Source organism: Neocloeon triangulifer, unplaced genomic scaffold, assembly GCF_031216515.1.
Source record: "Neocloeon triangulifer isolate White Clay Creek 2 clone unplaced genomic scaffold, ASM3121651v1 ptg000009l, whole genome shotgun sequence".
In the NCBI taxonomy this organism is placed as follows: Eukaryota; Metazoa; Arthropoda; class Insecta; order Ephemeroptera; family Baetidae; genus Neocloeon; species Neocloeon triangulifer.
In genome coordinates, this window is record NW_026775551.1 from 5,352,697 (window position 1) to 5,379,073 (window position 26,377).

Consider the following 26,377-nt stretch of genomic DNA (forward strand, 5'->3'; position numbering starts at 1 on the left):
ACTTTTTAAGGTTTGAGAAAAACGCTGTTTGGTTGGCATTCAAACTGCGCTTACTGCAGTCTTCAGCAGCTGACTGCAGTAACTTCTTTACTTGATTTGTATTTTTGTTTTTCTTCAAACGACTTTCTTCAAATTCGTCAACATTTCGGAGCCCAAGGAGCCTGAAACCCTTACAGAGAGCCTTCTTGGAGCAGGTATTTATAGAAACCGCTGGTTACCATTGATCGTGTCGCTTTATTTTGAATTTATGAACAGTTTTTCAGAAGAAGAAATGATGAGGCATTCAAATTGAAAATCACAATATTTTTTTTTGTTTTTGCCAGGATTTTAATAGCTCAATGTTTTTACTGTTACACAAATAGGAGAGAATGAATAATAAATAATTAATAATTTAATGCGGATAATTATACCATTAACAAATTATTAAAATATAATATACAATATCAATATGTACATATATTCTTGCAGATTTTGTTCCGACTGAAAAGTTGGAGCTGAAAAAGCGGCATGGTGCTATCATTGGGGACCTGACCCTGGAAGTGAGCATCATGAGGAAGTATTACCGTCTCATACTGTTAATCTTCCTCTTCGTGAGCACAATATGCCTGCTCTTCTATTGGCACGAGTACAACCGACTGCGCTACGTGCTTGAGGTGCTCAACTTCTTTGGCCAGCCCCCTGAAGTGTCCGTCACGTCCGACTGTCTGCTCAACACGTCGCTCTTTTCTGCTGAGAACGTCACCATCCCTGACAACATCACCCCTGTCTGGCACCGGCTCGGCAATGATCTCTTTGTATTTTCCGCTTTCTGGGAAGTGATTGGCAAAAAGGAGCACGTTAAGGTTATTGGTGTGGCCAGATATGCTGCCACTCTGAAGCTCGGCTGCAGACTTTGGTACGAAGGTCAAGAATTTTCGGCTGAAGGTCGCATCAGTCACTCTGTCATCAGCATGAAGGTTTTTTATTTTACTATATTTATGTACAAATTTAATTAAAAAACAAAAAATAAAATTCACTTTCAGGTTAGTCATGCCCTGGACGACCCTGACAAAGTCAATCCCTACTTCATCCTCTGCACTCCAGAGGTGACCCTGGATGCACCCCCTTACGCCGTTGAGTTGTTTTCTGAAGACCAGCAACCGCGTCCAAGCCCCGTAATCCTTCCCGTTCTCTCTCTGGACGCCAGTCAAGAGTCTTCGAGCAACGCCACAGTTGTCTGCGTTGCTCCCAGTGGTCGCAGAATCACTCCATCCGAGGTTGCAGAATTTGTTTCCTTTCACCAGATCCTCGGAGTGGGGCAGTATGTGATTTACGATGACGGATTGCTTACGCCAACAGCCCTGGATATCCTTAAAGACAAAAATCTTGGCTACAAAGCTGCTCTCCTGCCCTGGAACTTCCCCTTTGCTGCACCTGAAGCAGCCTCAACTGTTTTGAAGTAATGATATAATATAAAAAAATCAAAATTGCATTATGATCAATTTGAAAGAATAGAATAGTGATTTTTTTATTATTACAATATTTAATATAACTGTCAAAACAAGTTGGCATGTATGTATAAGTAATTAAATTATTTTTTCGTTGAAGATGGGACTGTCTTCTGCGGTCACTCAGCGTGCATCCAGTGGGGGTCATTCAGTTGCAGTGGAACCAACTGGCTGTACCTCGTTACCATCACACACTATCGGCAATGATACGGGACTTTGATGCTCGGATGTCAACTGCCCAGTTTGTCCTCACTGCTCTTCATTTTTGCTTTGAATACCCCGAGGAAAAATCAGCAGTTCCATTTAAAGCTCTCCGAAGATTTTACCATGCAGACCTGAAGGTGATTGTCTAATGCCGTAAATTTTTCATGGTTTTTTTTTTAATCAAGTGTAAAAAATTATACGTTTTATTCTTAATGGTATACAATTATTTCAATTTTCAGATCAATGAAGATCCGCAGTTGGTTCTGCAGAGACCTAGTCTGGTTGTTCAAGGACTGAAGACACAGCAGCGAATTTCACCTGGAATTATTGCCATCCACACCTACAAGCAGTGCAGCGAGGCGGCGAATAAGCCAGCACCACCAAAAAAATATGACAACTCTATTGCCAAGTTCAAAAACGAATTGCAGGACTCGAGGCTGTTAAAGTTGTGGAGCAGACACAGAAGTTTGTGACTTTTGCCTCCACTTCTTAACTTTTCTATTTAATATCCTCTTAAACTTTCTCATTCTATTAAATTATACCGGAGACGTCAAATTTACATCAAGTTTAATACAGGTAAGCCTATGCTTAGAAGTAATTAAAGTAAAAAACAGAATGAAAGGCGAGTTATTTACAATTAATAATGCATTATGCACCACACATGGATCGATTCTTCCACAGCTTGTTGCCTTTATCAATATCTGTAGATCGAAAAGAACACCTAGTGATCAGTAGCCTTTTGTAACTTACCTCTAGATTAGCTACTCCATGTTTACTAGAGCTTTAAAGTTTCTAGCTTAGATTATCCAGGTTAAAAATTGTAACTTCAAGAATGTAGACAATAAGAGTTTCAGATTTTACTATTCACAATTGTATTGCAATAACAATACTAATTATATGATAGCCTTACATATAAAAATTACACTTATCAAGCAGAAAAAACTTCTGCTTTTCCTGGCCATAAAATAGCTCACGAGTGATCACCTGCAAAGAATTTGTGATTTAAGTGTGCAATATACTTTTCATTATTTTCTCTTTTTAGATGTTGAATGGAAAAAAGCTTTATTAAAGCAGTATGCTTTTCAAAAGTGCCGATAGGTGTTTTTATGAGTGTTGTTTATGTTGAAGACTGATATAATTTTATTGTTGATTGAATTTACAAAACTTTTAGAATTAAATATATTGTTTTAAATCAAGCTCAAGCACTCTTTGTAAAATATTAAATTGTTATACTGTTCCAATTCAAGAAAACTCACATTCTTGTAAATAAATTAAAATTTGCAGTATTTGCACTAAGCAAAATATTGTTAATATTCAAATCAGTTGTACTTGATAATAAACTTTTCTAGCTACAAGTACTTGGTTGTTGTTTTTGTGTATGAAACTTCGATTCCTAATTAGAAATTAAATTATTTTATTGACCAAATACATTAAGAGACAATTAAATGCCATCACTTGTGAGGCAGAGGTTGAAAAAGAAATTTTCAAAGCAACCCAATTTGCTTGTAATTTTTGACAGGGATACTTGTTAAATTGCAGCAAACGCTTTTTGCCGCAAGCATGTAACAATCATTCTCGTAACGAGACACGGAATGCATTATGGAAATTATAAGACTTTAGCTCCAATGATGAATTTGTTAACTGTATGAACGCTTTGGGATAACAGGTTGTTCAGTTTGCAAACAGACGTAATTCAGTTGAGTCGCAAAAGTACAGCAGCATTCAACAAACCAGCTTCCTTCAGAGTTTTGGAGTCATCCGTCAGTTCAGCACTTGGGAAAGTTGTGCGCAAGTAGAACGTCTGCTGCTGCAAATTGGGCCTGGCACTGCAAACGCATTTTGAATTTAGAATACATAGTTTTTAATCCGGATATAGACGTACATGGTGATAAACCTCCTGAGGTCGCTGACTGTGTGAGTATGATTCAGGTTGGCCAGGAGTCGAGAACCGTCCATCAGCCGCACCTGCACAGTTGTGGTTGGCTGGGTTGAGTCTACGCTAACAGCAGTCTTAGCAGCATCTTCGTTTGACTCTTTGTCTTTCTCCGTCATTGGCTGGGTGGCTCCAATCGCCACAGGAGCAGGACTGCCCAAGACGTGCCCTTTGCCAGCAAAGGCAAAAACTTTCTTCTTGGGTTGAAGGAACTCTTCCATATGGTGGTCCTCAAGGTCCACGTTCACCTCTCTACCCCTGGCTTGGTTCACCAACTCAGGAGGCACTTCTCTGTAGAATTAATAATTTTAATGAATTATCTTAAATTTTAAGAGGAAGTATTTTCATTTTTCTCAATAAAAAAAATTGCAAATATTTTGTTTTGATCAACGAATAAAACTTCTCACCCATTTTTGATTGACTCTAGAAACTCTCTGTTGTTTTCGTATTCCCTCAAAGGACCATCATCAATGCTGAAGCCCGTCTTCCACATCTTGATGGTGATCTGCAGTGGAGAAGTTCTGTCCTCGTTTGAAGTTGAAGGGATCACAACTTTAAAAAATAAATTTTAATTGAAGTTATTGTCCATATATTAAAGGTAACCAACCCTCTGATTCAGTAGCAGTTTGGCCAAGTCTGTAGCCAGTTCCACCAAAGGCCCCAGATTTCTTGCTAGAAGATGCCTGTCGCGGGTCAACTTCTTCTCCACCATGCCTAAAATTGAGTTTGAACTTATGATTCACCAAATCAGTTAGTCGAATCTCACTCTCGGACAGATTTGAAGATGTCCTTGACAAAATCTCCCTTCTTCTTTGCTGGTCCCAGAATCTGTTGACCACTGTGTTCAGAACCACCTGCATAGAAAGCCTGTCCTTCCTCATCTGAGCTTCCTTCAGAATTTTCAAGAGTCCTCAGAGTTTGGATTCTATGCAACAAGATAATAAAAATATTCTGTTAATAACGACGCATAAATTTAAGACATTTATTAGAAATATAATTATAATGTTTAATTAAATTTGAGTATACCTAGAAGTTGAAGAAGATGAAGATTTTTTCTCGGTCTTTTTGGATGTTTCTTCTGGTTCGACTTTCACCTGTGCAGGAGGCCGCGGAGGTGCTGGGACTTCTCGGACAATCTCTGGCTCATCGTCAACCATATCAGCTCCACCATTCTCAAAAAAGTTTGAAATAGCCATCTATAAAATTATGAAAATTAAATATCATAACACAAGCAAAAAAAAACCGTTTCGTTGTTGTTTGAATTTAAATACAGGTAAAATAGATTCTTTTTAGAGTCGTTATAACTCCCGATTTTAAATTAAAACCCAACGAAGTCCACGAATCAACCCTTAATCGTAAAATTCTTCTTGGAAATACAATACCTGAACATCCCAACTGCAAGACTCGAGGAAGAATTTCGCACGGTCTGCACTGGCGTTGGTCAGCTCCATGAACTCGGCAGTCATGCGTTCTTGATCTGCCATCGTGAGAGTTGTCAAATTAACTGCTAGTGCACCTCTGCAGACCGTAAGTGCAATTTAATTGCGATCAAAAAGCCGACAGAAATAGCCCTGTCACGATGCCTAACTATCCACAAAGAATCTGCACGTCTGGTTCTTGTGCGAAAGATAAGCAGGTTGACAAACTGAATTGACTATGTTTGGGTTATAAAATCTCAACTTATTTTATATTCACGCCAAATTTATGGAGCCTTGATGCAGTTATTTTAATAGATAGATTAAAAAAATACAAAAATATATACACAGTAAAATGTCAAGTCTTCTTGGTAAGACAAATTTATGAAAGATATAACTCTTGTTGGATATAATCATGAAATGTTGGGCAGCCTGCTTAAAAATGCATTTTGATTGGTTCCTTGCGTGCTGCAGGCTAAAAGTTTGAAACGTTTGAAAATTTTATTAAAGAATGGCGCTGCAAAAACACCACAAAAAATAAAATTATAAATTTAACCAAGAGAAGTAATTTTAAGAAGAAAATTACTTACATTTAGAAATTGTGAGTTAAATTTAAATTCGAATTATTTTTAATTTCAAAATGCTTAGGAAGGAAAAAGAAATTAAAAAAGAAATGAAAACATAGAAAGATGGAAAAAAAATACCACATTACTTATATTTTTAAAGAATATTTATATTATATCATACTTGTCAACTTGTGTCTACATTTTATAAAATACAAACTTATTATTGTTAGATGACACACAACTTCCATAAAAAAATGATATTGATGATGAAACTTTCATCTTTTTTTTTTTAAAAAGATGATTTTTTAATTTTTTCATTACAAAACTCTCTTTCATTTCATTGTTTTCACTAAAACCAATAAAATTTGTGGGCGTCCGTCAACCTGATTACGAGCTATTTTTCTTTTTAAATCATGCATTTGTTAAAATATTGTAAGAAAATAAAAAAAGCAAAATTAATAAGAGACATTTCAGTCTTTGGGCATTCTTCTTAAAACCTCTCGAATTCTGTCAACCACCATCTCATTGTCACCAGTGCACATTTCTGCAACGTAAGGTGCACATAAGGTCACAGCACCGCCCACAACTAGAATTCCGCCTTTGAGTTCTTCAACATTAATCCTGTGTGTTTTAAACCACTGTTTGACAGCCTCTATGCCACCTGAAGGACCTCTCGGAACGTTAGTAGAAGGTAACAGGTTGGAAACATCTTCAGCGTTAACACCAGGGCAATCTTGAATTAAGGTGACGGCATGTCCCATCAAGATCTGCAGTCGTCCAGATTCCCTCTCAAGTAATATGACGCTGTTTTAAAGGAAATAAAAGATCTTTTTTTAATTGTGTTTGTTCAAAATAAAATAAATTTTAATTCACCTCCTTGAAACTGGATCAATTGTAAAAACAGTGCCCTCAAAAACTGTTTTGTTACTCAGGGAAACCTGAACAACTTTTCCCAAGTGCTGGTACAGATCCAGCACCTTGTCCTTCTCATAAATGGAATGCATTGAAATCAATCTCACGCAAACAGAAATTTTAACGTCTGAAACTGAAAAAAAAACAGCATTAATACAAGAAGTATTATACATAATTTAAAATAGACATTAAAAAAATTTAGGGTCGATGTATTAAAATTTTTAAGAGGGATTTTGATTTATGTATACTTTGCAAAATCAAATGTGATTGGACGTAATGTATGTATATAATTAATTATACAATACATAATTAAATAAAATTTTATCAAATATAGAGAGTAAGTTGAATGGAAATGAAGAAATGGATCTTCTATCTTTTCCTCGTTGAAAAATTGTTTTCATTAACAATAAATGGCTCCTAGTGCTCCCACCAGTTTAAGTTACGGTCTGCGAAAAGTACGAAATTGCAAAAAATACAAAAATCACAAATATAATTGGGAAAATTGAAAGAAAAAAAAACACCAAATTTTTAACATAAAGAGAGTTGAATGTTTGAATGAACACATAATATTATTGCACCTTTATATTATAGTACCTTTCAATATTCTTCACCAGGATCGCATTGGAATTTGGCAATAAAATGTTGCACTTTTATTAAACGTACAGTTCAAGCCGCTTGTTTTGGTTTGGAAAACCGAGAATTGCATTGTTTTGGTTTTCGCTGATGTCTTCTCTGAAGGGGGCGTGGTGGTCCACGCCTCCCATTTTTACCCTTTAAGTTTTGTTGACACTCAACGATTGCAAATAATTTCATTTGGTCTTGAGATTTATTAAAATGCTCAGATTCCTGGTAAGCAAAAATGTAAATAAATTGCGTTCATTTTTCCTGAAGCTTTATTTTAGATTCATAACATTTGTGTGTGGAACTTTTGTGCTTGATTTTGACACCTCATTGGCGTTCTGAATTTTTTTGCAGTTGATCTCATTAATTTTTTTACATTTCAATGGTTGTTTTAATTTTCATAACACCCGAAATTGAAATCTCTGTAACCCTCATTACGCACTGGCGCGTGTCTTTTGATCCACACACCCTGTCTGTGGCATGCATGAGTCTTCGCATTCCTATTTTTACTTCAAATCCGTTGGTGTTGCTCAACGCTAAAAATAGTCACTTGCTTCTATGGCGGCCCTTGATGAAGGCTGTGAGCCCGATTGATCCTCCGAGTAGTTGATAATTTTCTAGTCGAGTGCAATATGACGATTGTTACATTCCTTTACAATGCGCTTCTGTTCACATTCATCGTGGTGCATTTATTAGTAGGTGGAATTGTAAGCAAACTCTCCCTGCTCTCTTCAATTTGTCTTTGAGATGGACGGATGCCAGCAGCAGACGAGTGCTAAATATTAAAATCTCGTTTGTACCACACCCTTGTGAATGTTTGGCGTGCCTTCTTTCACTCACAGACACTTCAAAGTATTAAGCACAAATATTCATTCTGTTTCAGCTGACTTTCGGAGCAGGAGTTTATGCCGGAGTTTATATTAGCCAAAATTATGAGGTGAATTCTGCTTAAATTGGTGCGATGAAAGTCTAAATATTGAGAAATTTTACTTTAGGTTCCAAGAGTAGACGAACCAGCAAAATTATGGGAGAAAGTCAAAGGATGGGCGGATCAGCATAAAAAGGACAAATAAAGCAGTACTAGTTTTAAAATTATTGAAGGTAAAAACAAGCTATTTTTTTTATTTATTTACTTATTAATTTAATGAACAATTTCAGACCTTGAGAAATGCACAGCTAGCACCTCGAAAGAGCAGAGGACTTAAAATGATTAATTTAAAATTTCTATTATTTTAAAATACTGAAAAATGATTTTTGGTTCTTTATTTCAAACTTATGTTAAAATCTCTTTGAGATTCGAAAAAAATGTGTAATCAAGATAAGTGAGAATAAATGATAAATATTTGTATATTAAAATGTTCCCTTACTTGGTAGCTTGCAACCTTTAAAAACCAATGAAAGTAATTAAATGTGACAGTTAAATTTTTATTTTAATTAAAATATGAAGTTAAACAAAAGTTTTAATTATATCATTATAATTATGATGACCAGGGACTTACAAAAATGATACTCCACCACCCAGATACTCCAACCGTACTTGTGGCTCTACAAATGCAAGCCAGTCTGAGGAATGTGTAGGAAGGAGACCCATGCTCTGGCACTTGTAGAGGGCAAGAGCCACGTTGAGAATGTTGCCTATGAGGTACACGAATTTCTGGCCAATTACTTGATTTCCTTCGATCACTTTGAAAGCTGAAATAAAATATTTCATTGAAATTTAAACACCTTATTTATGATTTCAAGTGCAGCAACATATTTGAAAGTGTGTAATTTTTTAATTTCTTTGTACTTGTTTCTTAAATTTTTTTGCAAGGATGTGTTGCTTGCTAATTTTTTTAATTTAAATATACAATACCTTGTTGCATCGTAAACAGCGATTTAACCGGCCTTATGATCAGCATGCCAACCATCATGATAGGGAAAATTGAGATGGAACTTCCAGCCATGTACATCAAAAACAAATTCATCGGGACCTACAAGATTGCAATTAGCTTTTTAAGATATTATTATTTAATTTGTTAACAAATTTTTTTTTCAATCATCTGTGATAGTATATTATAAATTACAGTAAAAATTGTTTCTTAATTGAATCCAATAAAATGTACAAAGAAATTAGAATGAATGCTGACCTGCTTCAATGGTCCCAGAGCAAGGTCCCATGATTTTTTCAGGATTAGGTGACTTGAATCAGTTTCCTTGGAGGATTCTGCGTGGACCTGAACTGCTGAAGGGTTATAACCAGGGGGAGAAGGTAGACTGACGCTGCCTGCATTGTCGCTCTTAAATCTACAAAAATCGTGGTGAAAAAAGGATGAGAAAATTTTGATATACATAGGAATTTTTTATCTCTTAAATGAGAGGCGAACCTGGTCGAGGTGAGGTCAAGGGCCCACTTGGACCTTTTTTGAGATTTTGAAGCTCCACTAGACATGATTTATCTCACGTGATTCCGTAATTTTTTTAAGTTTAAGAATAATAAATTGAATATATGTAGTCGGAAATCACTGATTATTTTGTTACACGCCCCTTTAAAAAATGTTCCATGTTCCATGCGAAACCTTGTGAGCGGGTGGAGAACTACAACAATTTCCCCTATTCTCCTCCCTCCCCGCCCAGCAACACAGTAGCGACTAGCGACAGCTACGCAGAAAAAGAAAACGATTGTGCGGGAAGGGTAAAGCGTCGACTTTGCATTGGACTCTGCAAAGGGCTTGTCTTCGAAGGATCTTCACTGAAACCTGTCGTACTTTCAACTATTAAGTATGGAGGACAAAAGCTACAAGATCGTCCTAGGCTGTCTGGCCGTGATTCTGTCATTTGTCCAGCCAATGTCTTTTCTGCACCTCATAGCCATCGCTGTGGTCGCCCTTTGCGTTTGGTACCGCCGGAAAATTTTGGTTCTCCTGCGGACCCTGCCAAGGGATATTGGGTCAGTATTATGTAGAGATCATTAATTAATTTTTATGTAATAACTAATATTTAAAAAACATTAATATTCATAATCATCATTTTTGTTCAAAGATATTGCAATTACACTACATTATGTATAATGTGTTACTTTCGGTAATTTTTAAAAGCAACTGCATAAAAGCTTAATTTTTTCTGAACAATTTTCCACGTTTACAATCTTTAATTTATAATCAGGTTGTTTCAGATATGACGGGGATTATCTATTATTTCAACCTAGTTTTTTTTTTAAATAATAAAATATGCACGAGAAAATTAAGATTTTGATCGTTTATTAATAATTTTACAATTCAAAATAACAAAATTGGGAAAAAAATAGATAAGACCTCTGGTAAAACGCCTAACAAATTAAAGAGGTCCGGTGTGGTTAATTTTCATATTTTATGAAAGAAATAATTCAATTTATTAATGATTTTCACATTATGAAATAATATTTGATGAAAATTGGAATAATTCTAAGTAAGTAATAAAATGTGTAAAAAAATAGGCGAATTTCCTATAAAAAAATTTTTTTCTGAGAAAACAAAATTCACATTAAAAATAAATACAATAATTGTGTGAAAATTTCATTTCAATTTATGTCAAATATTTTTTATATTATACTGACAATGAAATTTGCATAAATTATTTATTTATCAGAATTCAATCAGAAATGAAATTGCATTTTCAAGCAGCCATGAAATTATAAGATGAAGCAACAAATTAATTATCATATAATATATATCTGTATCACATGATAAATATGCAAATTCTCCTCATGCCGCTAAATAATGCCATTTCAAAGGTCTTTTGTTGACTTGATTCTTTTGCTCGACGTGTTCTTGATGTGTGGTGTGAATAATCTTATGAGACTGACTCATATAATACGTAAGAGTGCGGTAAGATTGGTGAAGATTTCTTTATCCGTTGTTATTGTGGCAATGAAAGATGAACAGAAGGAATTTTCTGGCGGTTATAAATCATTTTACACTTCCCGAATATTTGGCAAGCATTTTAGTGGTCTAGCTGAATGTGTCAGGAATCCAGTGTCCTGCACACTTGACCAAACCACTGCCGCCGGGGCATAGACAGACGCCGCAATTCCGTCACAACCTGTGGCAGACTATCCTGCGTGTTCATTACTTCAAGGCTAAAAATAATAAAATAATTAAAAAAGATACATTCAATCTTCTAGTCAAAACTTCTGAACTTTAAACTTCCGCTTGTAGGTTAAAAAAAAGAATACTCATCATTTTATCTAGCCCACATGACCCTAAAGGCGAAGACAAAATGTATAGACAAAATCTTTATTTACTTTAAGAATGACAACTGCATTTGACAGGCACCATAAGTTTCATATACACTGATAAAAGTCAAAATTATGTTTCGTCTGCCGCAGTTATAAATTTTCCTGTAAATGATTTTTAATTAGCGTTATTATATATTCTGCGGGTAAACATTTCAACTTTGAAAATTAAAACAAAAATAATTTTTAAATAATTTTTTTCTTTTTACCCTTATTGTATTGCCTTGGATAGTTGTAAAGATAATAACAATTATATTAATTATTTGATGTGAGTTATGAAAGGAATTTTATGTGTTTGAGAGCCAAGTGTTTTTGCATCGCATTGGATAAAATTTTCTATCACAAGCTATTTCTTAAGCCGAGCGTTAAGTTGACGAGTAACGGAGTAACGTATAAATAATTTCATTGATTTACTATTTAAATTATTAGGTCCGTGTATAATTTATTTCTTCTTTCTTATGATTTAATATTACGCATTACATTAAACCAACAGCGAGAAGGCTCAAGAAAGGTGGCACTGATAAAGATTGCACCGACCGCACAACTTGTCAATTATACATTTTATATGCTTTATCACGACCGACATGACCTATGCGAACGCAAAAAAGTTCCACGTGAACTTGCATTATGCTGATTAAAAAAAAAAATTCAAATAAAAATCGAAGTCAAGAAGAAGAAAAATAATTGAAATAAAAAAATCCATATACCATTTAAAGTATAAATTTATACTAAGATTGATAAAAGAAATGACGGAATTAATGAAAGTAATAAATTAGTCTAAATCCCAGATTTTATCTCTCATGTTAGAAAGTAAGAAATACTTTTTTCCAACAGAAAAATTTTCATTTCTGATTTTCAATAATTATTTGTGTTAATTTCTAGTTAATGATATTTTTAATAGTATCTGAACTATTTCAGATTTTTAAAAGTTCTTCTTCGAGTCAAAATGGACAGTGAGAAATTTAAAAAGAAAAACTTCACCCCCGCATCGATGCTATCTGTCTTGGCGCGAAACAGACCAAATGACGCCGTGCTTCTCTACGATGAACACGTTTGGACATACAAACAGGCAATTTTTCGAATGAAAATTTTCAATTTCAAATAAACAAATGTGAATTATTTTTCAAAAGTTGGACGAATTTAGCTGGCAGATTGCTCAGTACTTTCACAAAATGGGCTTCAAGCAAGGAGACGTGGTGGCCCTTTTGAGCACCAATCGACCCGAGTACGCTGCTTTTTGGATCGGCCTTTCTCGGCTTGGGGTTGTCACGGCGCTTGTCAACACTTCACTCCGAAATATGGCTCTGGAGCACTCGCTCAATGTGGTCAACACAAAGGCAGTTGTTGTCAGTGCAGATCTCTGCGAGGGTATATAATTTTTTTTTTAAAATTTAAAAAAAAAAAAAATTATAATTATTGAGGATAATATAAAATAACGAAATTATAAATTTTAGGGATTTGTGAAATTAAAAAATTGATCCCGGGTGACTGCAAACTTTTTAAATTTTGCGGTGCAGACCAATCGTTTGACGGGGCCTGTGACGACTTTATTTTTCTTAATCCTCTTTTGGAAAGAGAGCCTTTGACCCCAATTGAGGGTTTGAGCCCTCCAAGTTATGATAGTGAATTACTCTACATTTACACTTCCGGCACCACTGGCCTTCCTAAAGCGGCTATTATGAAAACTTCAAGGTACGTTTTCCATTCAATTAATAATAAAAAATAAAATAGTAAAAATCTCGACTTCCATCAGATATCTCGGTGTTGTTCTGGCTGCCGTGCATTTGGGCCAATTGACAGCCAAAGATCGCATGTACACCCCACTTCCACTCTACCACTCTGCCGGAAGCATTGTTGGCGTCGGACCGGCCATCACCCATGGCCTTTCCTGTGTCCTTAGAGGAAAATTCTCAGCTTCGAAATACTGGGAAAATTGCGCAAAGTACAAGTGCACGGTAAGTCGGAATTAAGAATTTGTATTTATGTAAATTTGTTAAAAAAAAATCTTTTTCAAGGTGGCCCAATACATTGGTGAAATGTGTCGCTACCTGCTTGCTTCGCCTGCCACACAATTTGACAAAAAGCACCAGGTTGAAAAGATGTTCGGAAACGGTCTCAAGTCTAACATTTGGCAGAATTTTCTCGACCGATTTGCAGTACCTAAAGTTGTTGAATTTTACGGTTCTACAGAGGGGAATTGCAGCATTGGTAATATATTAGATGATGTGTAATTTTTTATTTTAAGACAGTTAATATATTCCAGTTAACTATGAAGGCAAAGTTGGCGCAGTTGGCTTTTTGCCAAACATCTTGCCCACCTTTGCCAGTCCTTTGGCTCTTGTGAAAGTCAATGAGCAAACAGGCGAGTTGATTCGAAGTGGTAAAGACAACTTGTGCATCAGATGTGAACCAGGTTGGATTTTCATTTAGAAATTTTTTATTTTAATATTAATATTAATTTTCCAAAGGAGAGCCTGGAATGATTATTGGAAAAATTAAAGATTCTGAAGCATCAAGGCAATACCATGGCTATGTTGACAAAAGCGATTCGGCCAAAAAAGTGGCGCACGACGTTTTTGAGAAAGGGGACAAATACTTCATGTCAGGTATTGATTTTTATTTTTTCCCCAAAAATTGTTACGATTAAATACACTCCTACAGGTGATATTTTGGTGTGTGACGAACTGGGCTATTTGTACTTTAAAGACAGAACTGGTGACACTTTCCGCTGGAAAGGAGAAAACGTCTCAACTGCCGAGGTTGAAAATGCCATTACATCTGCTGCGGGGCTTAGAGATGCCTGCGTCTATGGAGTGGAGGTTGTAAATTTTGTATATATTTATTTTTTGGAAATCATAGTTTGCACAGATTTTGGGCACTGACGGTCGAGCAGGTATGGCGACTATTGTTGACAGCGACTCTACCTTGGATTTGGACGCCCTGGCAAAATCCCTTGCTCGTTTAATTCCTTCCTATGCACAGCCAATATTTTTGAGAATTGCCAAGAATATTGACATGACATGTAATTAGTAAATTTTAATTCTAAAACAAATTATTTTATATTATTAATACTAATTTCCAGCAACTTTCAAACTGAAAAAAATTGAGCTGCAAAGAGACGCTTTTGACCCGGCCAAAGTTAATGGTGATGCTCTTTATATTCGCAAAGGAAAATTGGCTCATTACGAAAAGTTGACTCCTCAACTCTATCAAGATATTTTGTTGGGCAATATCAAATTTTAACCGACTTAATTGGTCAAAACCATTATTTAGGTTTAAAATTTTGTTTTCAACTTCATGTTCTTTTCGCCTAAGGTTTACATTTAAATTTCATGCTATATGATGCTATATTTTAAAATTTGTGTTGGAAATTTACATATATAGAAATAGAAAACTAATAGCAATATGCTTGTATAAACCTTAAATTGAATGCACAGAGAATGACCAATAAAATTTTATGTTCTATTATAAATAAAAAAATTAAATAAATAAAATAGAATTAAAATATATGCTGCTAATTATTATTATCTTTTAATATTTAATGATAAAAAATTACTTTTGCACTAAAATTTTTTCACTTTTGATAATCAAATAAAATATTTTGCAAATAAAAAGAACATTGATTTGCGTCAGTAACGAGAACAGTTAAAAAGAATTATTATGTTTAGTACCGCATTCATTATTCGCATTATTATTATAATCTGATCTGAATTCAAATATAAATTACTTTTTTATTGTTTATAAAGCTATTTTTGTCTTTGCTCCCTTTTATTTATATGAACCAAAACTGTCATAAAGACATTCAAATTATTATGGCGATGGCAGGCTAATTTATTTTAATTCAATTTAAAAAAAAGTAATAATAGCCAGGAAGCAGAAGAGAAAACCAGAGAAACGAGAAAAAAAAACTAAAAGAAGCAACAAGCGGCGGCATGGGATAAAAGCATTGAAAAGCGAGAGTGGGGAAGTCGGGCGATAAGTGTGGCGCCGAGGAAGGGGCGGTGGAAGAGGCGAGAGGGACCACCACATCCACATCAGTTGTTTACTGCGATTTAGCGGCACAAACGCGACGGAGAAAAGACGAGTCGCCGAGGAAAAACGCCTATTTCTCGCGCCGAAAACCGCCCTTTTTCCCTTGCCGTTCGGCCCGAAATGGAGGAAGCGAACTACAAGCTGCTGTTCGGCGTGCTGGGTGCGATTTTGGTGGTCGGGCCGTACGCGTCCTGGCTGCAAATTCTCTGTCTTTGTGCCATCGCGTTCTACCTGTGGAATGCCAAGAAGATCCTGATCATCCTGCGCACTTTGCCTCGAGACCTTGGGTGAGAAATGCTTCCTGAGCATGCCAAGAAATTTTGCAATACTTTAGAATTTCCACATTCATGCGACTTTTCTCGTAAAAATTTATTTCTAAACCATATTTACTGATTTTTATTACCTGAAATTTTAAATTTATTTTTCGTTTGGCGTTTTTATCAAATTTAATTATTTACTATTTTTCGAGGCATATCTCACGTGTGTGTTATGTAACAGCTAAATAATCAATATCCCCATGATATCTCAGTGGGGGATTTGTATAAGGGTAGTTCGCCTCGCTATCGCACCCATGAAAGCTAATAAAACGTGCTCCGCTCCCTTTTTAACCTGGGCTCGTAGTTCACGCAAAGCAAACACAAGCTGGTCACTCCCTAAAGTGATTTTTTTTTTATCAGCGCCATGCAGACAGTCTTGTGACTTTTTACTCGGCGTCTATGTTAATTACCTCTAATTTAATTTACCAATCAAGAAGTGAAAATTTTAATCATTGAATTGGATTCGGAAGCCTGCGAAACACAAGAAATTTTAATCCAATTTTCACCTCGATCTAAAATAATTAAATTAGAGCGAAATAACACATTTTTTCATTACCTCAAAAAAAAAATTTTGGTTGGTCAACACGGTCAACATATACTTAAATCTTAAATTCATTATCAACGAAACCAGTGTAATAAAAAATTAAAATATATTTTTATTTATAAATTTATTTATCAATTATTAATATTTAATAATTTTTTTATTCAAATGTTGAAATTTTTCGCAACAATTAGTGAAGTATTGCGTTGTTTCTAAATTAAAACGCATTTTAGAATTTATATTTTTATAATCTTGGTCGGGTGTGTGGGAATTTATTTCTGCGTTGATGAGCCAGATGCCCCAGTTTAAAGGCTGCGTCGCACTTAAATCGCGAGCCTGCGTTTTGCTCATCTACACAGTCATTGGCCTCTCTCTGCTGACAACAAATATACATACAATGACTCCTTGATTTGCTCCTTGGACCTTGTCATTGTTGCTCTCACGAAAAATAATTCAGCATTACTAATTTGATGCGCGCTCGTGATGACCTCGGGGGACAAAGTCGCGAGAGCAACAATCAGTGACGCCTAATTAACATTTTTTATTTTCGATTGAGACTATTTTCATTGACTTTGTCCTCTGTTCAAGCTAAAAAAGCATTGATTAATTATTTTAACTGCATTTTTGACATTTCGTTCGGCTTTAAAAAAAAACGGCCCGATAAAATTAGATGATAATTTTTCTACATTATTTAATTAATTTGTAGTTGTCACTTCTAAGTAAGGAGAGACGGTAAGAAAATTTAATTTATTGGATGAACTGAATAATTTTTTTTTCTCTCGAAATTGACCCGTCCAAAATTGAATTTTTTTCACCAAATCTTGTTCATATCACCCCAATTAGAAAAAAAATCAATAGGTCAGTCGACGTAAAAATTTACATTGATCTTGTGAGAAAAGGTTCAGAGGTTTTTTTTACAGTGTATAGATATCATAAGCTCCTCGTTAATATTTCATAATATATTTTTTGTTTTGAAAAAAAAATAACGATAATAAAGTATTTTGTATTGTTTTGCTCATGATATTTACCGTGTCGTGTCAACGCTGGGCAGCTGTATTTCTGGAGCCTGCAGTTAATTTATGTGCATGCTTGGCTTTGTGTTGTACTTTTAATAGGCGTTGCGTGACGCACTGTCTTATTCATTATTGACAACAAACATCTGCGTGCTCGCCATAGTTATTAGTCTATCCACGTGTAATGATAGCCTTGACAATAAAGTTTGTTAAATAAATGTCAAACAAAATGTTTCAGGTTTATCATCAAGCTGTACAGAATCATTCGCAAGAACAAACGACTGAAACGCAAAAATGGCACCCCCGCGTCGATGCTGTCGGATGTGGCCAGAAAATACCCCGAACGCCCTTGTCTCTTGTTCGAAGACCAAGTCTGGACCTTCAAGCAGGTAACAATGTGATTTATCAACAAATGAAAGTCGCTCATGGTTTCTGCTTTATTTTTTGCAAAGGTGAATGAGCTGAGCTGGCGAGTTGCTCAAGTTTTCCATGAATTGGGCCTGCGGCGTGGAGACGTGGTGGCCCTTGTGAGCACCAACCGGCCCGAATACGTGCCCATCTGGGTTGGCTTGTCTCGACTGGGCGTGATCACCGCCTTGGTCAACAATACTCTCAGGCACATGGCCTTGCAGCATTCGCTCAATGTGGTTAACGCCAAGGCTGTCATTGCTAGTGCAGACCTTTGTTCAGGTAAATCTAATTTGGAAAATATGACCTTCATCGGAATTCATTTTTGCACTTCTTTAATATTTATTTATTTTATTTAGAATATTTTTCAATACAATTAAATCAGATTAAACAAATGACTGCATAAATATAATTACAGCCGTAGCTGACGTCAAAGGAGAATTGACGTCGAGCCCAAAACTATTCAAATTTTGTGGGGCCGACCAGAAATTTGAGTTGGATGTTTCACTGCCGGGATTTGATTTGCTGAACAAACTTTTGGACAACGCACCCTGCACTCCTATCGACGGACTGAAACCTCCAGATTACAAAGATGAGCTAATTTACATCTACACCTCGGGCACCACCGGGCTTCCAAAAGCCGCAGTGCTCAGAAACTCAAGGTAATATTTCCCACATGAAAGTGAACTTGCCTCAAATTGTCTCTCAGATATCTGTTCGGTACTTTGGCCTCTGTTTACTTTGCTGGTCTAACTAAGAACGACAGAATCTACAACCCTCTTCCTCTCTACCATTCGGCTGGAGGTGTGGTCGGCATTGGCCCTGCCATCACCCATGGAGTATCGTGCGTCATCAAGCCAAAATTCTCGGCGTCAAAGTATTTTGAGGACTGCACTAAATATGAATGCACTGTAAGAATAAATACACAAACTTGATTTCCAATAACAAATTTGACTGAATTCAGGTTGGCCAGTACATTGGTGAGATGTGCAGATACTTGTTGGCGGCGCCCCCGTCGGAATATGACCAAAAACATAAAGTTCGTGTCATGCTTGGCAATGGACTTAAAATGAACATTTGGCAACAATTTGTCGACCGCTTCAACATCAGAGGAATTGTGGAGTTTTACGGAGCCACCGAAGGAAACACCAACATAGGTAATTTTCAATTTTGGCCTCCTTTCATTTGGATTTTAATTTATTATTTTTGCAGCTAATATTGATGGAACTGTCGGTGCTATTGGTTTCCAACCAAGACTACTTCCCGATTTTCTCAATCCAATGGGCCTTGTTAAAGTGAACGAAGTGACTGGAGAGGTACTGCGAGAGGGCCCTGACAATTTGTGCATTAGGTGTAAACCTGGCGAACCTGGCATGTTTGTCGGCAAAATCAAAGAAGGCGATGTGACTAGAGAATTCCACGGATATGTCGATAAACAAGCCTCAAGCAAGAAAGTGACCACAAATGTGTTCAAGAAGGGGGACAAATACTTTGTTTCAGGTAATTTATTTACTTATTTTTGTTTTAACAAATTTTAATCGGAGGAATTTTACAGGAGATATTTTGGTAATGGATGAGCTTGGTTACTTGTTTTTCAAAGACAGAACAGGAGACACTTTCCGCTGGAAAGGAGAAAATGTTTCCACAACTGAGGTGGAAAATGCCATCGTCAAAGCTGTCGGGTTAAGAGATGCTTGTGTTTATGGAGTTGAGGTAAGAGAAAATACTAATAATTCCTAAATTATCTTTTTAATTATAAATATTTTTTAGATTCCTAACACTGATGGAAAAGCTGGTATGGCCACAATTGTTGACTCTGATCATAGCTTGAACATAGATGAGCTTGGAAAGGCCTTGGCCAAATTTCTTCCTTCGTACGCTCAGCCAATGTTTATAAGACTAGCTAAGACAATCGACATGACAGGTATATTTGATTAAAACTTATTATGAAAATAAATTAAACACATTTTGTTTAGGTACTTTCAAGCTGAAGAAATTCAACCTGCAGAAGGATGGGTTTAATCCTGCAAACGTTGGCACTGACCTTATATATTTTCGAGTCAGCAAGGATGGCGATTTCAAAGAACTCACTCCAAGTTTGTACGAAGACATCATTGCAGGAAAAGTTCAGTGCTAGTTAGTGATGAACATAAAATGATAGAGCACGGGGACAGCTAATAGCAAGTTTTTGAATGCCGGTTTTGCTTTGCGACCCCTTCTGGGTGAGTTTTGTTTTATAAGACTGCGAAAGAAATAATGCCCCTCATGAAAAGGATATGTTTCACTGTCAAATTGTATTTTTTTTGCATCAGTTCTTTTGAATAAGAGACTGTTTTATATTTAGAATTACCTCAAAATGGACTGTTGCTTAAGCTACTTGCAGGATAAGTTTCTGCTATTTTATCCTGGCAGGCAGCTGAATATTATCATTTGCATTTCCTCAGCACAATCTCATTTTATTTAATGTCTAGAATCAACATTCACACATATAAAATAAAAAATTTTTGAAATCGATACCAAATTTGCCTGATGTCAAAATAATTTTAGAGCTTATGGGATCAAACAAATGTCTTGAATAAGCTAAAACAATGTGTGAATCAATAGGTCTGTTCACCGAAACACATCAAGTACTGTTGTTTTACCTCATATTTTTGTGCTATTTATAACCAATAAGAGGACTGAGACAATTAAACCAAAAACCTCAGCTTTTGTATCACAAAAATAAACACATATAAATTACTAAGTTTCTATTTTTTTTTCTTTTCTCTACTCAAATCATTTTCCCCTTTGAATATTGGCTGGTGGTGTTATGTAATCTTTACATTGGTGTTGTTTGAATTTCCCTCCCGTGTTGGTTTTTCCACCGTCATTTCCACCCTCACCCCTAGGGCAGCGCTTGCGCCTGTCCCGTTCTAGTGAGAGAGAGTGTGTTACCCTTGCATTTTGCAACAGCGTCTTTTCCGTCCTGCTTTCACGCGTGAAAAAATGCCTTGCTGGTGCTGCAAAGTAATATGAATGAAGACCAAATCCTTATCCTCCGAGGTAAGCGAGCCCTGCAAATTCTCCACCCTGGTTTCACCCCCTGCTTGACACCGCGCTTCTCAACCTGTTCTTCCTCAGCACACTCTTAAATTTTCACAGTAAATAATGATTTCATGTTGAATTTTTCCATTTCAAAAAGATAAGACTGAGCTCAAAATTTGATTCAGTTTTCGTCTTTGGTTGATGGGAAAATTGTACCTGGAATTCCCCAAGCAACCGCAACTTGTGTGCTATTCCCTCGTGCACTGCGGTATTCGGCAAGGGGTGGATCGATAAAAATCAAAGAAACACAGCACACAACGTGCACTCGAGGCGACGACGGCGGTCTCCGCTGCTTGTTCGTGCCGCTTTTGTATGCATCGATTCCCGAGACTCGGCCGTCGTCGTCGCTCCTGAAAAGAACATTAAGCACGTGTGGCCCATCATTATAATGCGTTTGCTCTTCCGTAGCTGGTGGTGGTGCTGCTGCTGGCGCTGGTGCCCCTGCCAGGCCCGCAAGACCCCCGCCCGCCCTGCCATAGAGACAGATCGTCCGTTGTGCGTAATATCGTTTCAAAGGTACCTCAATTTCAAATTAATATATTGGAAACTTTGAAATTTGATTCTGTCTAATTATAAGAAATGGGTGCCCATTCTGGCGAGGTATGGCCTGAAACTGCCTATCGAGTGCCCTTTCCACCCTTCGAGAGAGGTCTACTGGCCACGCCAAGAGTCCAAAATCAAACACCGAGCGACGCAATGGAGCTGCGGTCTGTGCGGCAAATCGTTCTACTCGGAGAAGTTCCTCGAAATGCACTTTGAAAATAGACACTCGGAGCACCTCAACACTGTGAGTGTGGTACGATTTAGGTGTCTGCATGATCGACGAGATGTTAAAAAATTTGCATATATTTCTCAGGAATGGAAATTCTAATTATGAAAATCTCTTTTAATTTTACAAGTATAGTTTTGAAAGCAAATTTGATGCAAAACTTAATTCTTTCATTTTTATATTCATTTAAATAATTAAATTATTATTTATTATTTTTACAGTGATTTTATTTACATGATATTTGTAAGAAAAATTAGTAAAACATTCATTTTGTCAGGCTGAGGATTCGGTGTGCCTGGCGGACTATTGCGACATAATGCGGTGCACAGTGTGGGAACATGGCATAAAGGGATCTCCGACCTCCAACACCGACGTGGAGTTGTGGGGTCGCGACCAGGCCAACTCGGCAGCGCTCGTCGTTTCTAAGACCGCTTTGCAACCGGTGCAGCAGCAAAAAGGCAAGTGAGGAAGCTTCACGATTAGACTCCCTGGTCAATGTTGCCGTCGTGCAGGTTGCATACTCGACAAAGCTGCAGGCATTCGCTAAAAATACAAAAAAAAACCTTATATGATTGCTACAAAAATCATAAAAATAACAGCAGGAAAATATTAAATTTACCCATAATAGCATTAATTGTTTAAAACAATTTTTTTCCAATTCCAACAAAAATTACAAATTGTCATACATAATTGTTAATATAGAAAAGCTTCTTAAATTTACTAATCAACTTTTTTGAATAAATTTTGCGTCAATTTTAGCCAAACGAGGGGAAGTAGTGGTAACACCAACAAGTGCTCCAAAAGCCGGGACGAATCCTGACTTAAAAGTAAACAGGTCGCAACACCGGCCAGTAACCAACCAGAACTGTAATAACTCGAGGTCTAAAAGATCGTCAGGTAGAAAATTATCTTTTTAACATAATGATCTGTGAACACTAACTGCTTTAATTAGACGCCGCAGGTGCCGATTGTTCTCGAATAAACACCCAAGACGAGCAGATCAAACGATTCAAAGCCGACTGCAGACCTGATCTGCTGAACGAGTTGAGGGACCAGTGCGAGAATTTAGTTTGGGACTGCATAGCAGGTCTACTCGCCAACCTCACCACGGAGGAGTTCAAAAGCATTGAAGGTTTTTGATCCAAGTACAAAGAAAGTTCAGCGCTGAAATTAACAAAAACCTTTCAGCCGACATGAACCGAGCGATCTGCTGGTATCTCACGTGCGACAGGTATTGGGAGAACTCGGCAAACGACCGCCGCAAATTCCCGTGGGCTTTGCTTCTCGTGCTGGTCACTGCCCTGGCTCTAGTAATTTGTTTCTGCTACTACTTGATTTGGCTGGTGTGCGAGTGAGTTGAAAATTTGGTTCCTATTTCAATTTAAATTAAAGAAGTTTGTGAAAAAAAATCTATTAATTTTTACTTTCGTTGCAATGAAAATTTATTTATTTATTTTATTTTCTCTATTTTAAGCTGGGAATATCGGGGGAACAAAGGTTCCTTGTCTGAACCGTCGTCACCGTTGATGCAGCACCAACAGGGGCCGCTGGGCCACCAGCACCACCACATGCATCACCAGCAAGCAATCCCAATGCCATATCACGGGGACGAGTTCTCGATGGACGGCGAGCCATACTATGTGGCCGAGAACCAAGGCGAGCATTATATCTACGTAACCTATCCACCTGAGTTAAAGAGGCGCCTCATGGAGAGGTTAGAGACTACTCACACCACATGAAATATGTCTATCCAATTACAGAGCACCCAACCAACCGCACCTCAATCTGTCTAGCTCTCTCATTAAGTCCTACAGTCATGGTAATTGTAGTCATATTGTTTTTCGTTGGCACTTTAAGTGTAGTTGTTCAATTCTTTAATTCAAACCCCAGAATCAACAAGTTCTGCCTTTATTGAAAATTAATTCAACCTCAACTTATGCTTTAATAATATTTTCTACATGACTATATTTGTTTCTTTGTATTTATATTATAAACACAACATCTTACTGAGAGATCACACTAAAAAATGAAGTTGACAATTTTATCTGCCATATATATTTTTTATTTATTTCAATCTTGATTATTGATTACGAAAAAACACAACACATACACATCTCATAAATCATCACTTCAAATTAATTGTTTTGCATGACTTTTGTAATTAAGTTTTATCATAAATAAGTCTCTAATTATCTCTAACGGCGATTACAAGCTCACTATCTACTTGGCATTGACTTTGTTTTTCAAAATTAAAAGGATCTAAATAATTTAAATGCAGCTAAACAATACCAGCGGCACAGTAGAGTAAACTTAGTTAAAACCCTTCGTCAGGGAATCAGGTCCTCTCCACACTGAACAACAGAAAATTCATAGACGAAACCAGAAACAAAATTTATATTAAAATAATAATCTGAACTTAAGTCAAAAATTTTAACTCTGGATTTTCTTATTTCAGCTGCTACAATCGTACGTCACGTATATGATTATGTGTTTGAGGGTGAGGACTGACTGGATTGATGACGAGTGATTGGTGCAGAAAATTTGCACTTTCACGCGTGTTTTGCACACACATTATACTCAGATTATTACTGTAGGCGCGGGATATGCCGGTAGCACCGCCCAAAGTAATCAGACTCGAATAGCTCGCACAAAATTTCCAAACAATTGTTTAAGAGATCACAAACTATTGGCAAAGATTCGTCCAAAATGTGAAACATGAAAAATGGCAGCTGCGTTGCTATGAGAAGTTTATTCAACAAGGTTTTTGCAACTTTGCCATTTTCAAGAGCAATGCACAAGGGCTTTGTGGAAAACAAAGTTATTTTTAATGTCGTGAGAATGAGAATTAAAAAAATTACAAAATACACACAGAAAGTGTGATTAATAAATTTAGCAGGATTTCAAATTGATGCTTCATTGAAAGTGAAAAGTTAAATTCTTCTTGGTTCGCACTTTCTGATCAGTAAAAAAAGTAAATTTATCAATTATAAAAAAGTTTGAAAGTATTTTTTTCTACCAAGCGTCAAGTTAAATCACGCAATAAAGTTTATTTAACTCTGCGCAGGCATGTTATGTTCATAGACAAAATACAAATCCCAATTGCAATCAATGTCCTTTTTAGCCGTCGTTAGAGCAACGCACTTTTAAAAAAAAACGCGTCAATTGTAAATAAAAATGAAGATGAAATAATTTCTACTGAAAAAAAAAACTATGATGATGAACAACTCTTTTATGTACTAAAACTAACTGACGAGAGGTTGTGAATTGAATTTTTCTAAGCTCGCTTTGAGATTTTCAGCTTTTCTATAACTTTGATCTGTCAAATCAAAAGTTGGTTTCCTTGTGAAATAATAAAATGTTGTAATATATAAATTTGCATTTTCAAATCGTTGCGTAATCGATTGTGAAAGTTTAAATACTGAATATGAATTCAGACATGAAATGTTTGTAAAAAAAAATGATACTGCATACATTTGAGAAATACGCAACACTCAACACGTTAAAAAAATATTGCCTGTCTCTGATTTTTTTTTTTTAATTGTAAATTTTTAACATGAAGAAAACGCTGTGTAGAGAGGATTGCAAAAAAGTTGTAGAATAATTCTTGATAAGACCAACTTCTGTGAGCTAATATTTCAATTCTATGACATTTTGCGTATCGCTGCAACGGTTCACTGATAATTTGCAAAAATAATGTTTAAGAGGCAAAAATCACACATCAAAAATAAAATGCCAAATCTTTTCTAAGACCTTCCGAATTTTATTTCATAAATCATAGCCATAATGAAAGAATGAAACATAAGAACACTATTTCTTTTTTACTTAATAATAATGTATTAAAAATATGTGGGACTTTGAATTTGTATTTTTCAGGTGAAGTATTGGCTTATTTTTAGTTCGCATGTCATCGTGCAGATGACCCAAGTGTTGTTATTTCATCCCCCTTTCCACGGCCCTTGCCAGGCTGGGGTAGTTGCGGATGTGGACAGGCGCAGGGGAGAACTCGCTTAATCAGAATAATGTGATGCAGTTAGCGTGCAAATTGATATTAGCATATTGGAATTATCATAATGCCTAATTATGTTGTAATGCGCCCATATTGAATAGGCAAATAAACCGTAATAAAATATAAACTTTTAATAATCATACTGGATTTGAAAGATAGACTGCATATTTTATATTTTCAACTGTTCGAAGAAGTTAAACATTTATTAACTCTTAAATTTAACTCCGATAAAATTTACAATTAAAAAAATCAACTCTCCGAAAGCAGAAAATAAATTTAATTACGTCACTCAGATTAGAGTTTGGAAAATTTGAATTGAAAAAAAATCCCACTACATGCATGCTATAAAATAGAGCCCCACATCAATTGGGCGCATTGTGTCGAATTCGCACTCAAATTCAAATTTTCCATAGTGTGATCATGGAGAACCTAGTCAAGAAAGCGATACAATTGCAATGTAAATATTTTTTTTGAATTAATATTAAAACAGTAAAGAAATATAATTCATTGAAAATTATTTTACAACACATTAGTACAAAAACTATCAACTATCCATGCACTGCTTGCACCGCATGCACCGCATGCACCGCATGCACCGCTTGCACCGCTTGCACCGCTTGCACCGCTTGCACCGCATGCACCGCTTGCACCGCATGCACTGCTTGCACTGCTTGAGGGTTGGAAGGGGTAGAATCTAAATTTTAAAAATTTTAAACCCTTATTTGCTTATATTACAAGTCAAATTGCAACTAAAATGAATTATAACACAAATTATGCTAAAAAACTACCCCTCCAATAGCAATTAAGGGATGATGGG

General features: G+C 36.2%; 7 protein-coding genes and 1 long non-coding RNA gene across 11 annotated transcripts; 5 read left to right on the forward strand and 3 right to left on the reverse strand.

Annotated features, from left to right (window-relative positions):
• The first annotated feature begins 34 nt into the window (after positions 1–34).
• On the forward strand, positions 35–3,043 carry LOC132195520 (uncharacterized). The gene is made up of 5 exons (XM_059617565.1): positions 35–194; positions 469–956; positions 1,023–1,438; positions 1,588–1,828; positions 1,931–3,043. The coding sequence occupies exons 2-5, from the start codon at positions 549–551 to the stop codon at positions 2,162–2,164; spliced, it is 1,299 nt and encodes a 432-aa protein (XP_059473548.1). The 5' UTR covers positions 35–194; positions 469–548; the 3' UTR covers positions 2,165–3,043.
• A 42-nt stretch (positions 3,044–3,085) lies between these two features.
• Positions 3,086–5,241, reverse strand: LOC132195521 (NSFL1 cofactor p47). The gene is made up of 7 exons (XM_059617567.1): positions 5,007–5,241; positions 4,651–4,820; positions 4,391–4,549; positions 4,232–4,338; positions 4,032–4,176; positions 3,574–3,915; positions 3,086–3,517 (listed from the first exon to the last, which is right to left on the reverse strand). Exons 1-7 carry the CDS (start codon positions 5,106–5,108, stop codon positions 3,385–3,387), a joined length of 1,158 nt encoding a protein of 385 aa, XP_059473550.1. The 5' UTR covers positions 5,109–5,241; the 3' UTR covers positions 3,086–3,384.
• Positions 5,242–5,751: 510 nt separating this feature from the next.
• On the reverse strand, positions 5,752–7,850 carry LOC132195141 (uncharacterized). Its single transcript, XM_059616935.1, has 3 exons — positions 7,112–7,850; positions 6,479–6,650; positions 5,752–6,409 (listed from the first exon to the last, which is right to left on the reverse strand). Exons 2-3 carry the CDS (start codon positions 6,607–6,609, stop codon positions 6,076–6,078), a joined length of 465 nt encoding a protein of 154 aa, XP_059472918.1. The 5' UTR covers positions 6,610–6,650; positions 7,112–7,850; the 3' UTR covers positions 5,752–6,075.
• On the forward strand, positions 7,261–8,494 carry LOC132195142 (uncharacterized). Its single transcript, XR_009441618.1, has 4 exons — positions 7,261–7,366; positions 8,022–8,075; positions 8,134–8,239; positions 8,297–8,494. It is a non-coding gene; the product is annotated as an uncharacterized LOC132195142 (long non-coding RNA).
• Positions 8,495–8,547: 53 nt separating this feature from the next.
• On the reverse strand, positions 8,548–9,691 carry LOC132195140 (ER membrane protein complex subunit 4). The gene is made up of 4 exons (XM_059616934.1): positions 9,505–9,691; positions 9,268–9,424; positions 8,994–9,111; positions 8,548–8,830 (listed from the first exon to the last, which is right to left on the reverse strand). The coding sequence occupies exons 1-4, from the start codon at positions 9,567–9,569 to the stop codon at positions 8,634–8,636; spliced, it is 537 nt and encodes a 178-aa protein (XP_059472917.1). The 5' UTR covers positions 9,570–9,691; the 3' UTR covers positions 8,548–8,633.
• Positions 9,692–9,778: 87 nt separating this feature from the next.
• Positions 9,779–14,886, forward strand: LOC132195216 (long-chain fatty acid transport protein 1-like). The gene is made up of 11 exons (XM_059617060.1): positions 9,779–10,067; positions 12,309–12,459; positions 12,521–12,758; positions 12,845–13,082; positions 13,144–13,345; positions 13,406–13,598; positions 13,654–13,803; positions 13,859–13,996; positions 14,052–14,209; positions 14,259–14,412; positions 14,473–14,886. The coding sequence occupies exons 1-11, from the start codon at positions 9,901–9,903 to the stop codon at positions 14,631–14,633; spliced, it is 1,950 nt and encodes a 649-aa protein (XP_059473043.1). The 5' UTR covers positions 9,779–9,900; the 3' UTR covers positions 14,634–14,886.
• A 516-nt stretch (positions 14,887–15,402) lies between these two features.
• LOC132195408 (long-chain fatty acid transport protein 4-like) lies at positions 15,403–20,444 on the forward strand. Its single transcript, XM_059617371.1, has 10 exons — positions 15,403–15,709; positions 17,532–17,682; positions 17,746–17,983; positions 18,120–18,363; positions 18,411–18,612; positions 18,666–18,858; positions 18,914–19,201; positions 19,257–19,414; positions 19,472–19,625; positions 19,678–20,444. The coding sequence occupies exons 1-10, from the start codon at positions 15,543–15,545 to the stop codon at positions 19,836–19,838; spliced, it is 1,956 nt and encodes a 651-aa protein (XP_059473354.1). The 5' UTR covers positions 15,403–15,542; the 3' UTR covers positions 19,839–20,444.
• A 163-nt stretch (positions 20,445–20,607) lies between these two features.
• On the forward strand, positions 20,608–25,282 carry LOC132195241 (uncharacterized). Of its 4 annotated transcripts, none has more exons than XR_009441623.1 (9): positions 20,608–20,743; positions 21,194–21,301; positions 21,363–21,581; positions 21,832–22,012; positions 22,314–22,451; positions 22,507–22,686; positions 22,743–22,905; positions 23,029–23,373; positions 24,010–25,282. XR_009441623.1 is itself a non-coding variant. In XM_059617102.1 (9 exons), the coding sequence occupies exons 1-9, from the start codon at positions 20,717–20,719 to the stop codon at positions 24,035–24,037; spliced, it is 1,284 nt and encodes a 427-aa protein (XP_059473085.1). In that variant the 5' UTR covers positions 20,608–20,716; the 3' UTR covers positions 24,038–25,282. The 4 variants fall into 4 exon arrangements, 3 of the variants coding, with proteins under 3 accessions (XP_059473085.1, XP_059473087.1, XP_059473086.1); XM_059617102.1 differs by having other exon boundaries at positions 23,029–23,268; XM_059617104.1 differs by having other exon boundaries at positions 23,029–23,210.
• Positions 25,283–26,377: the final 1,095 nt, after the last annotated feature.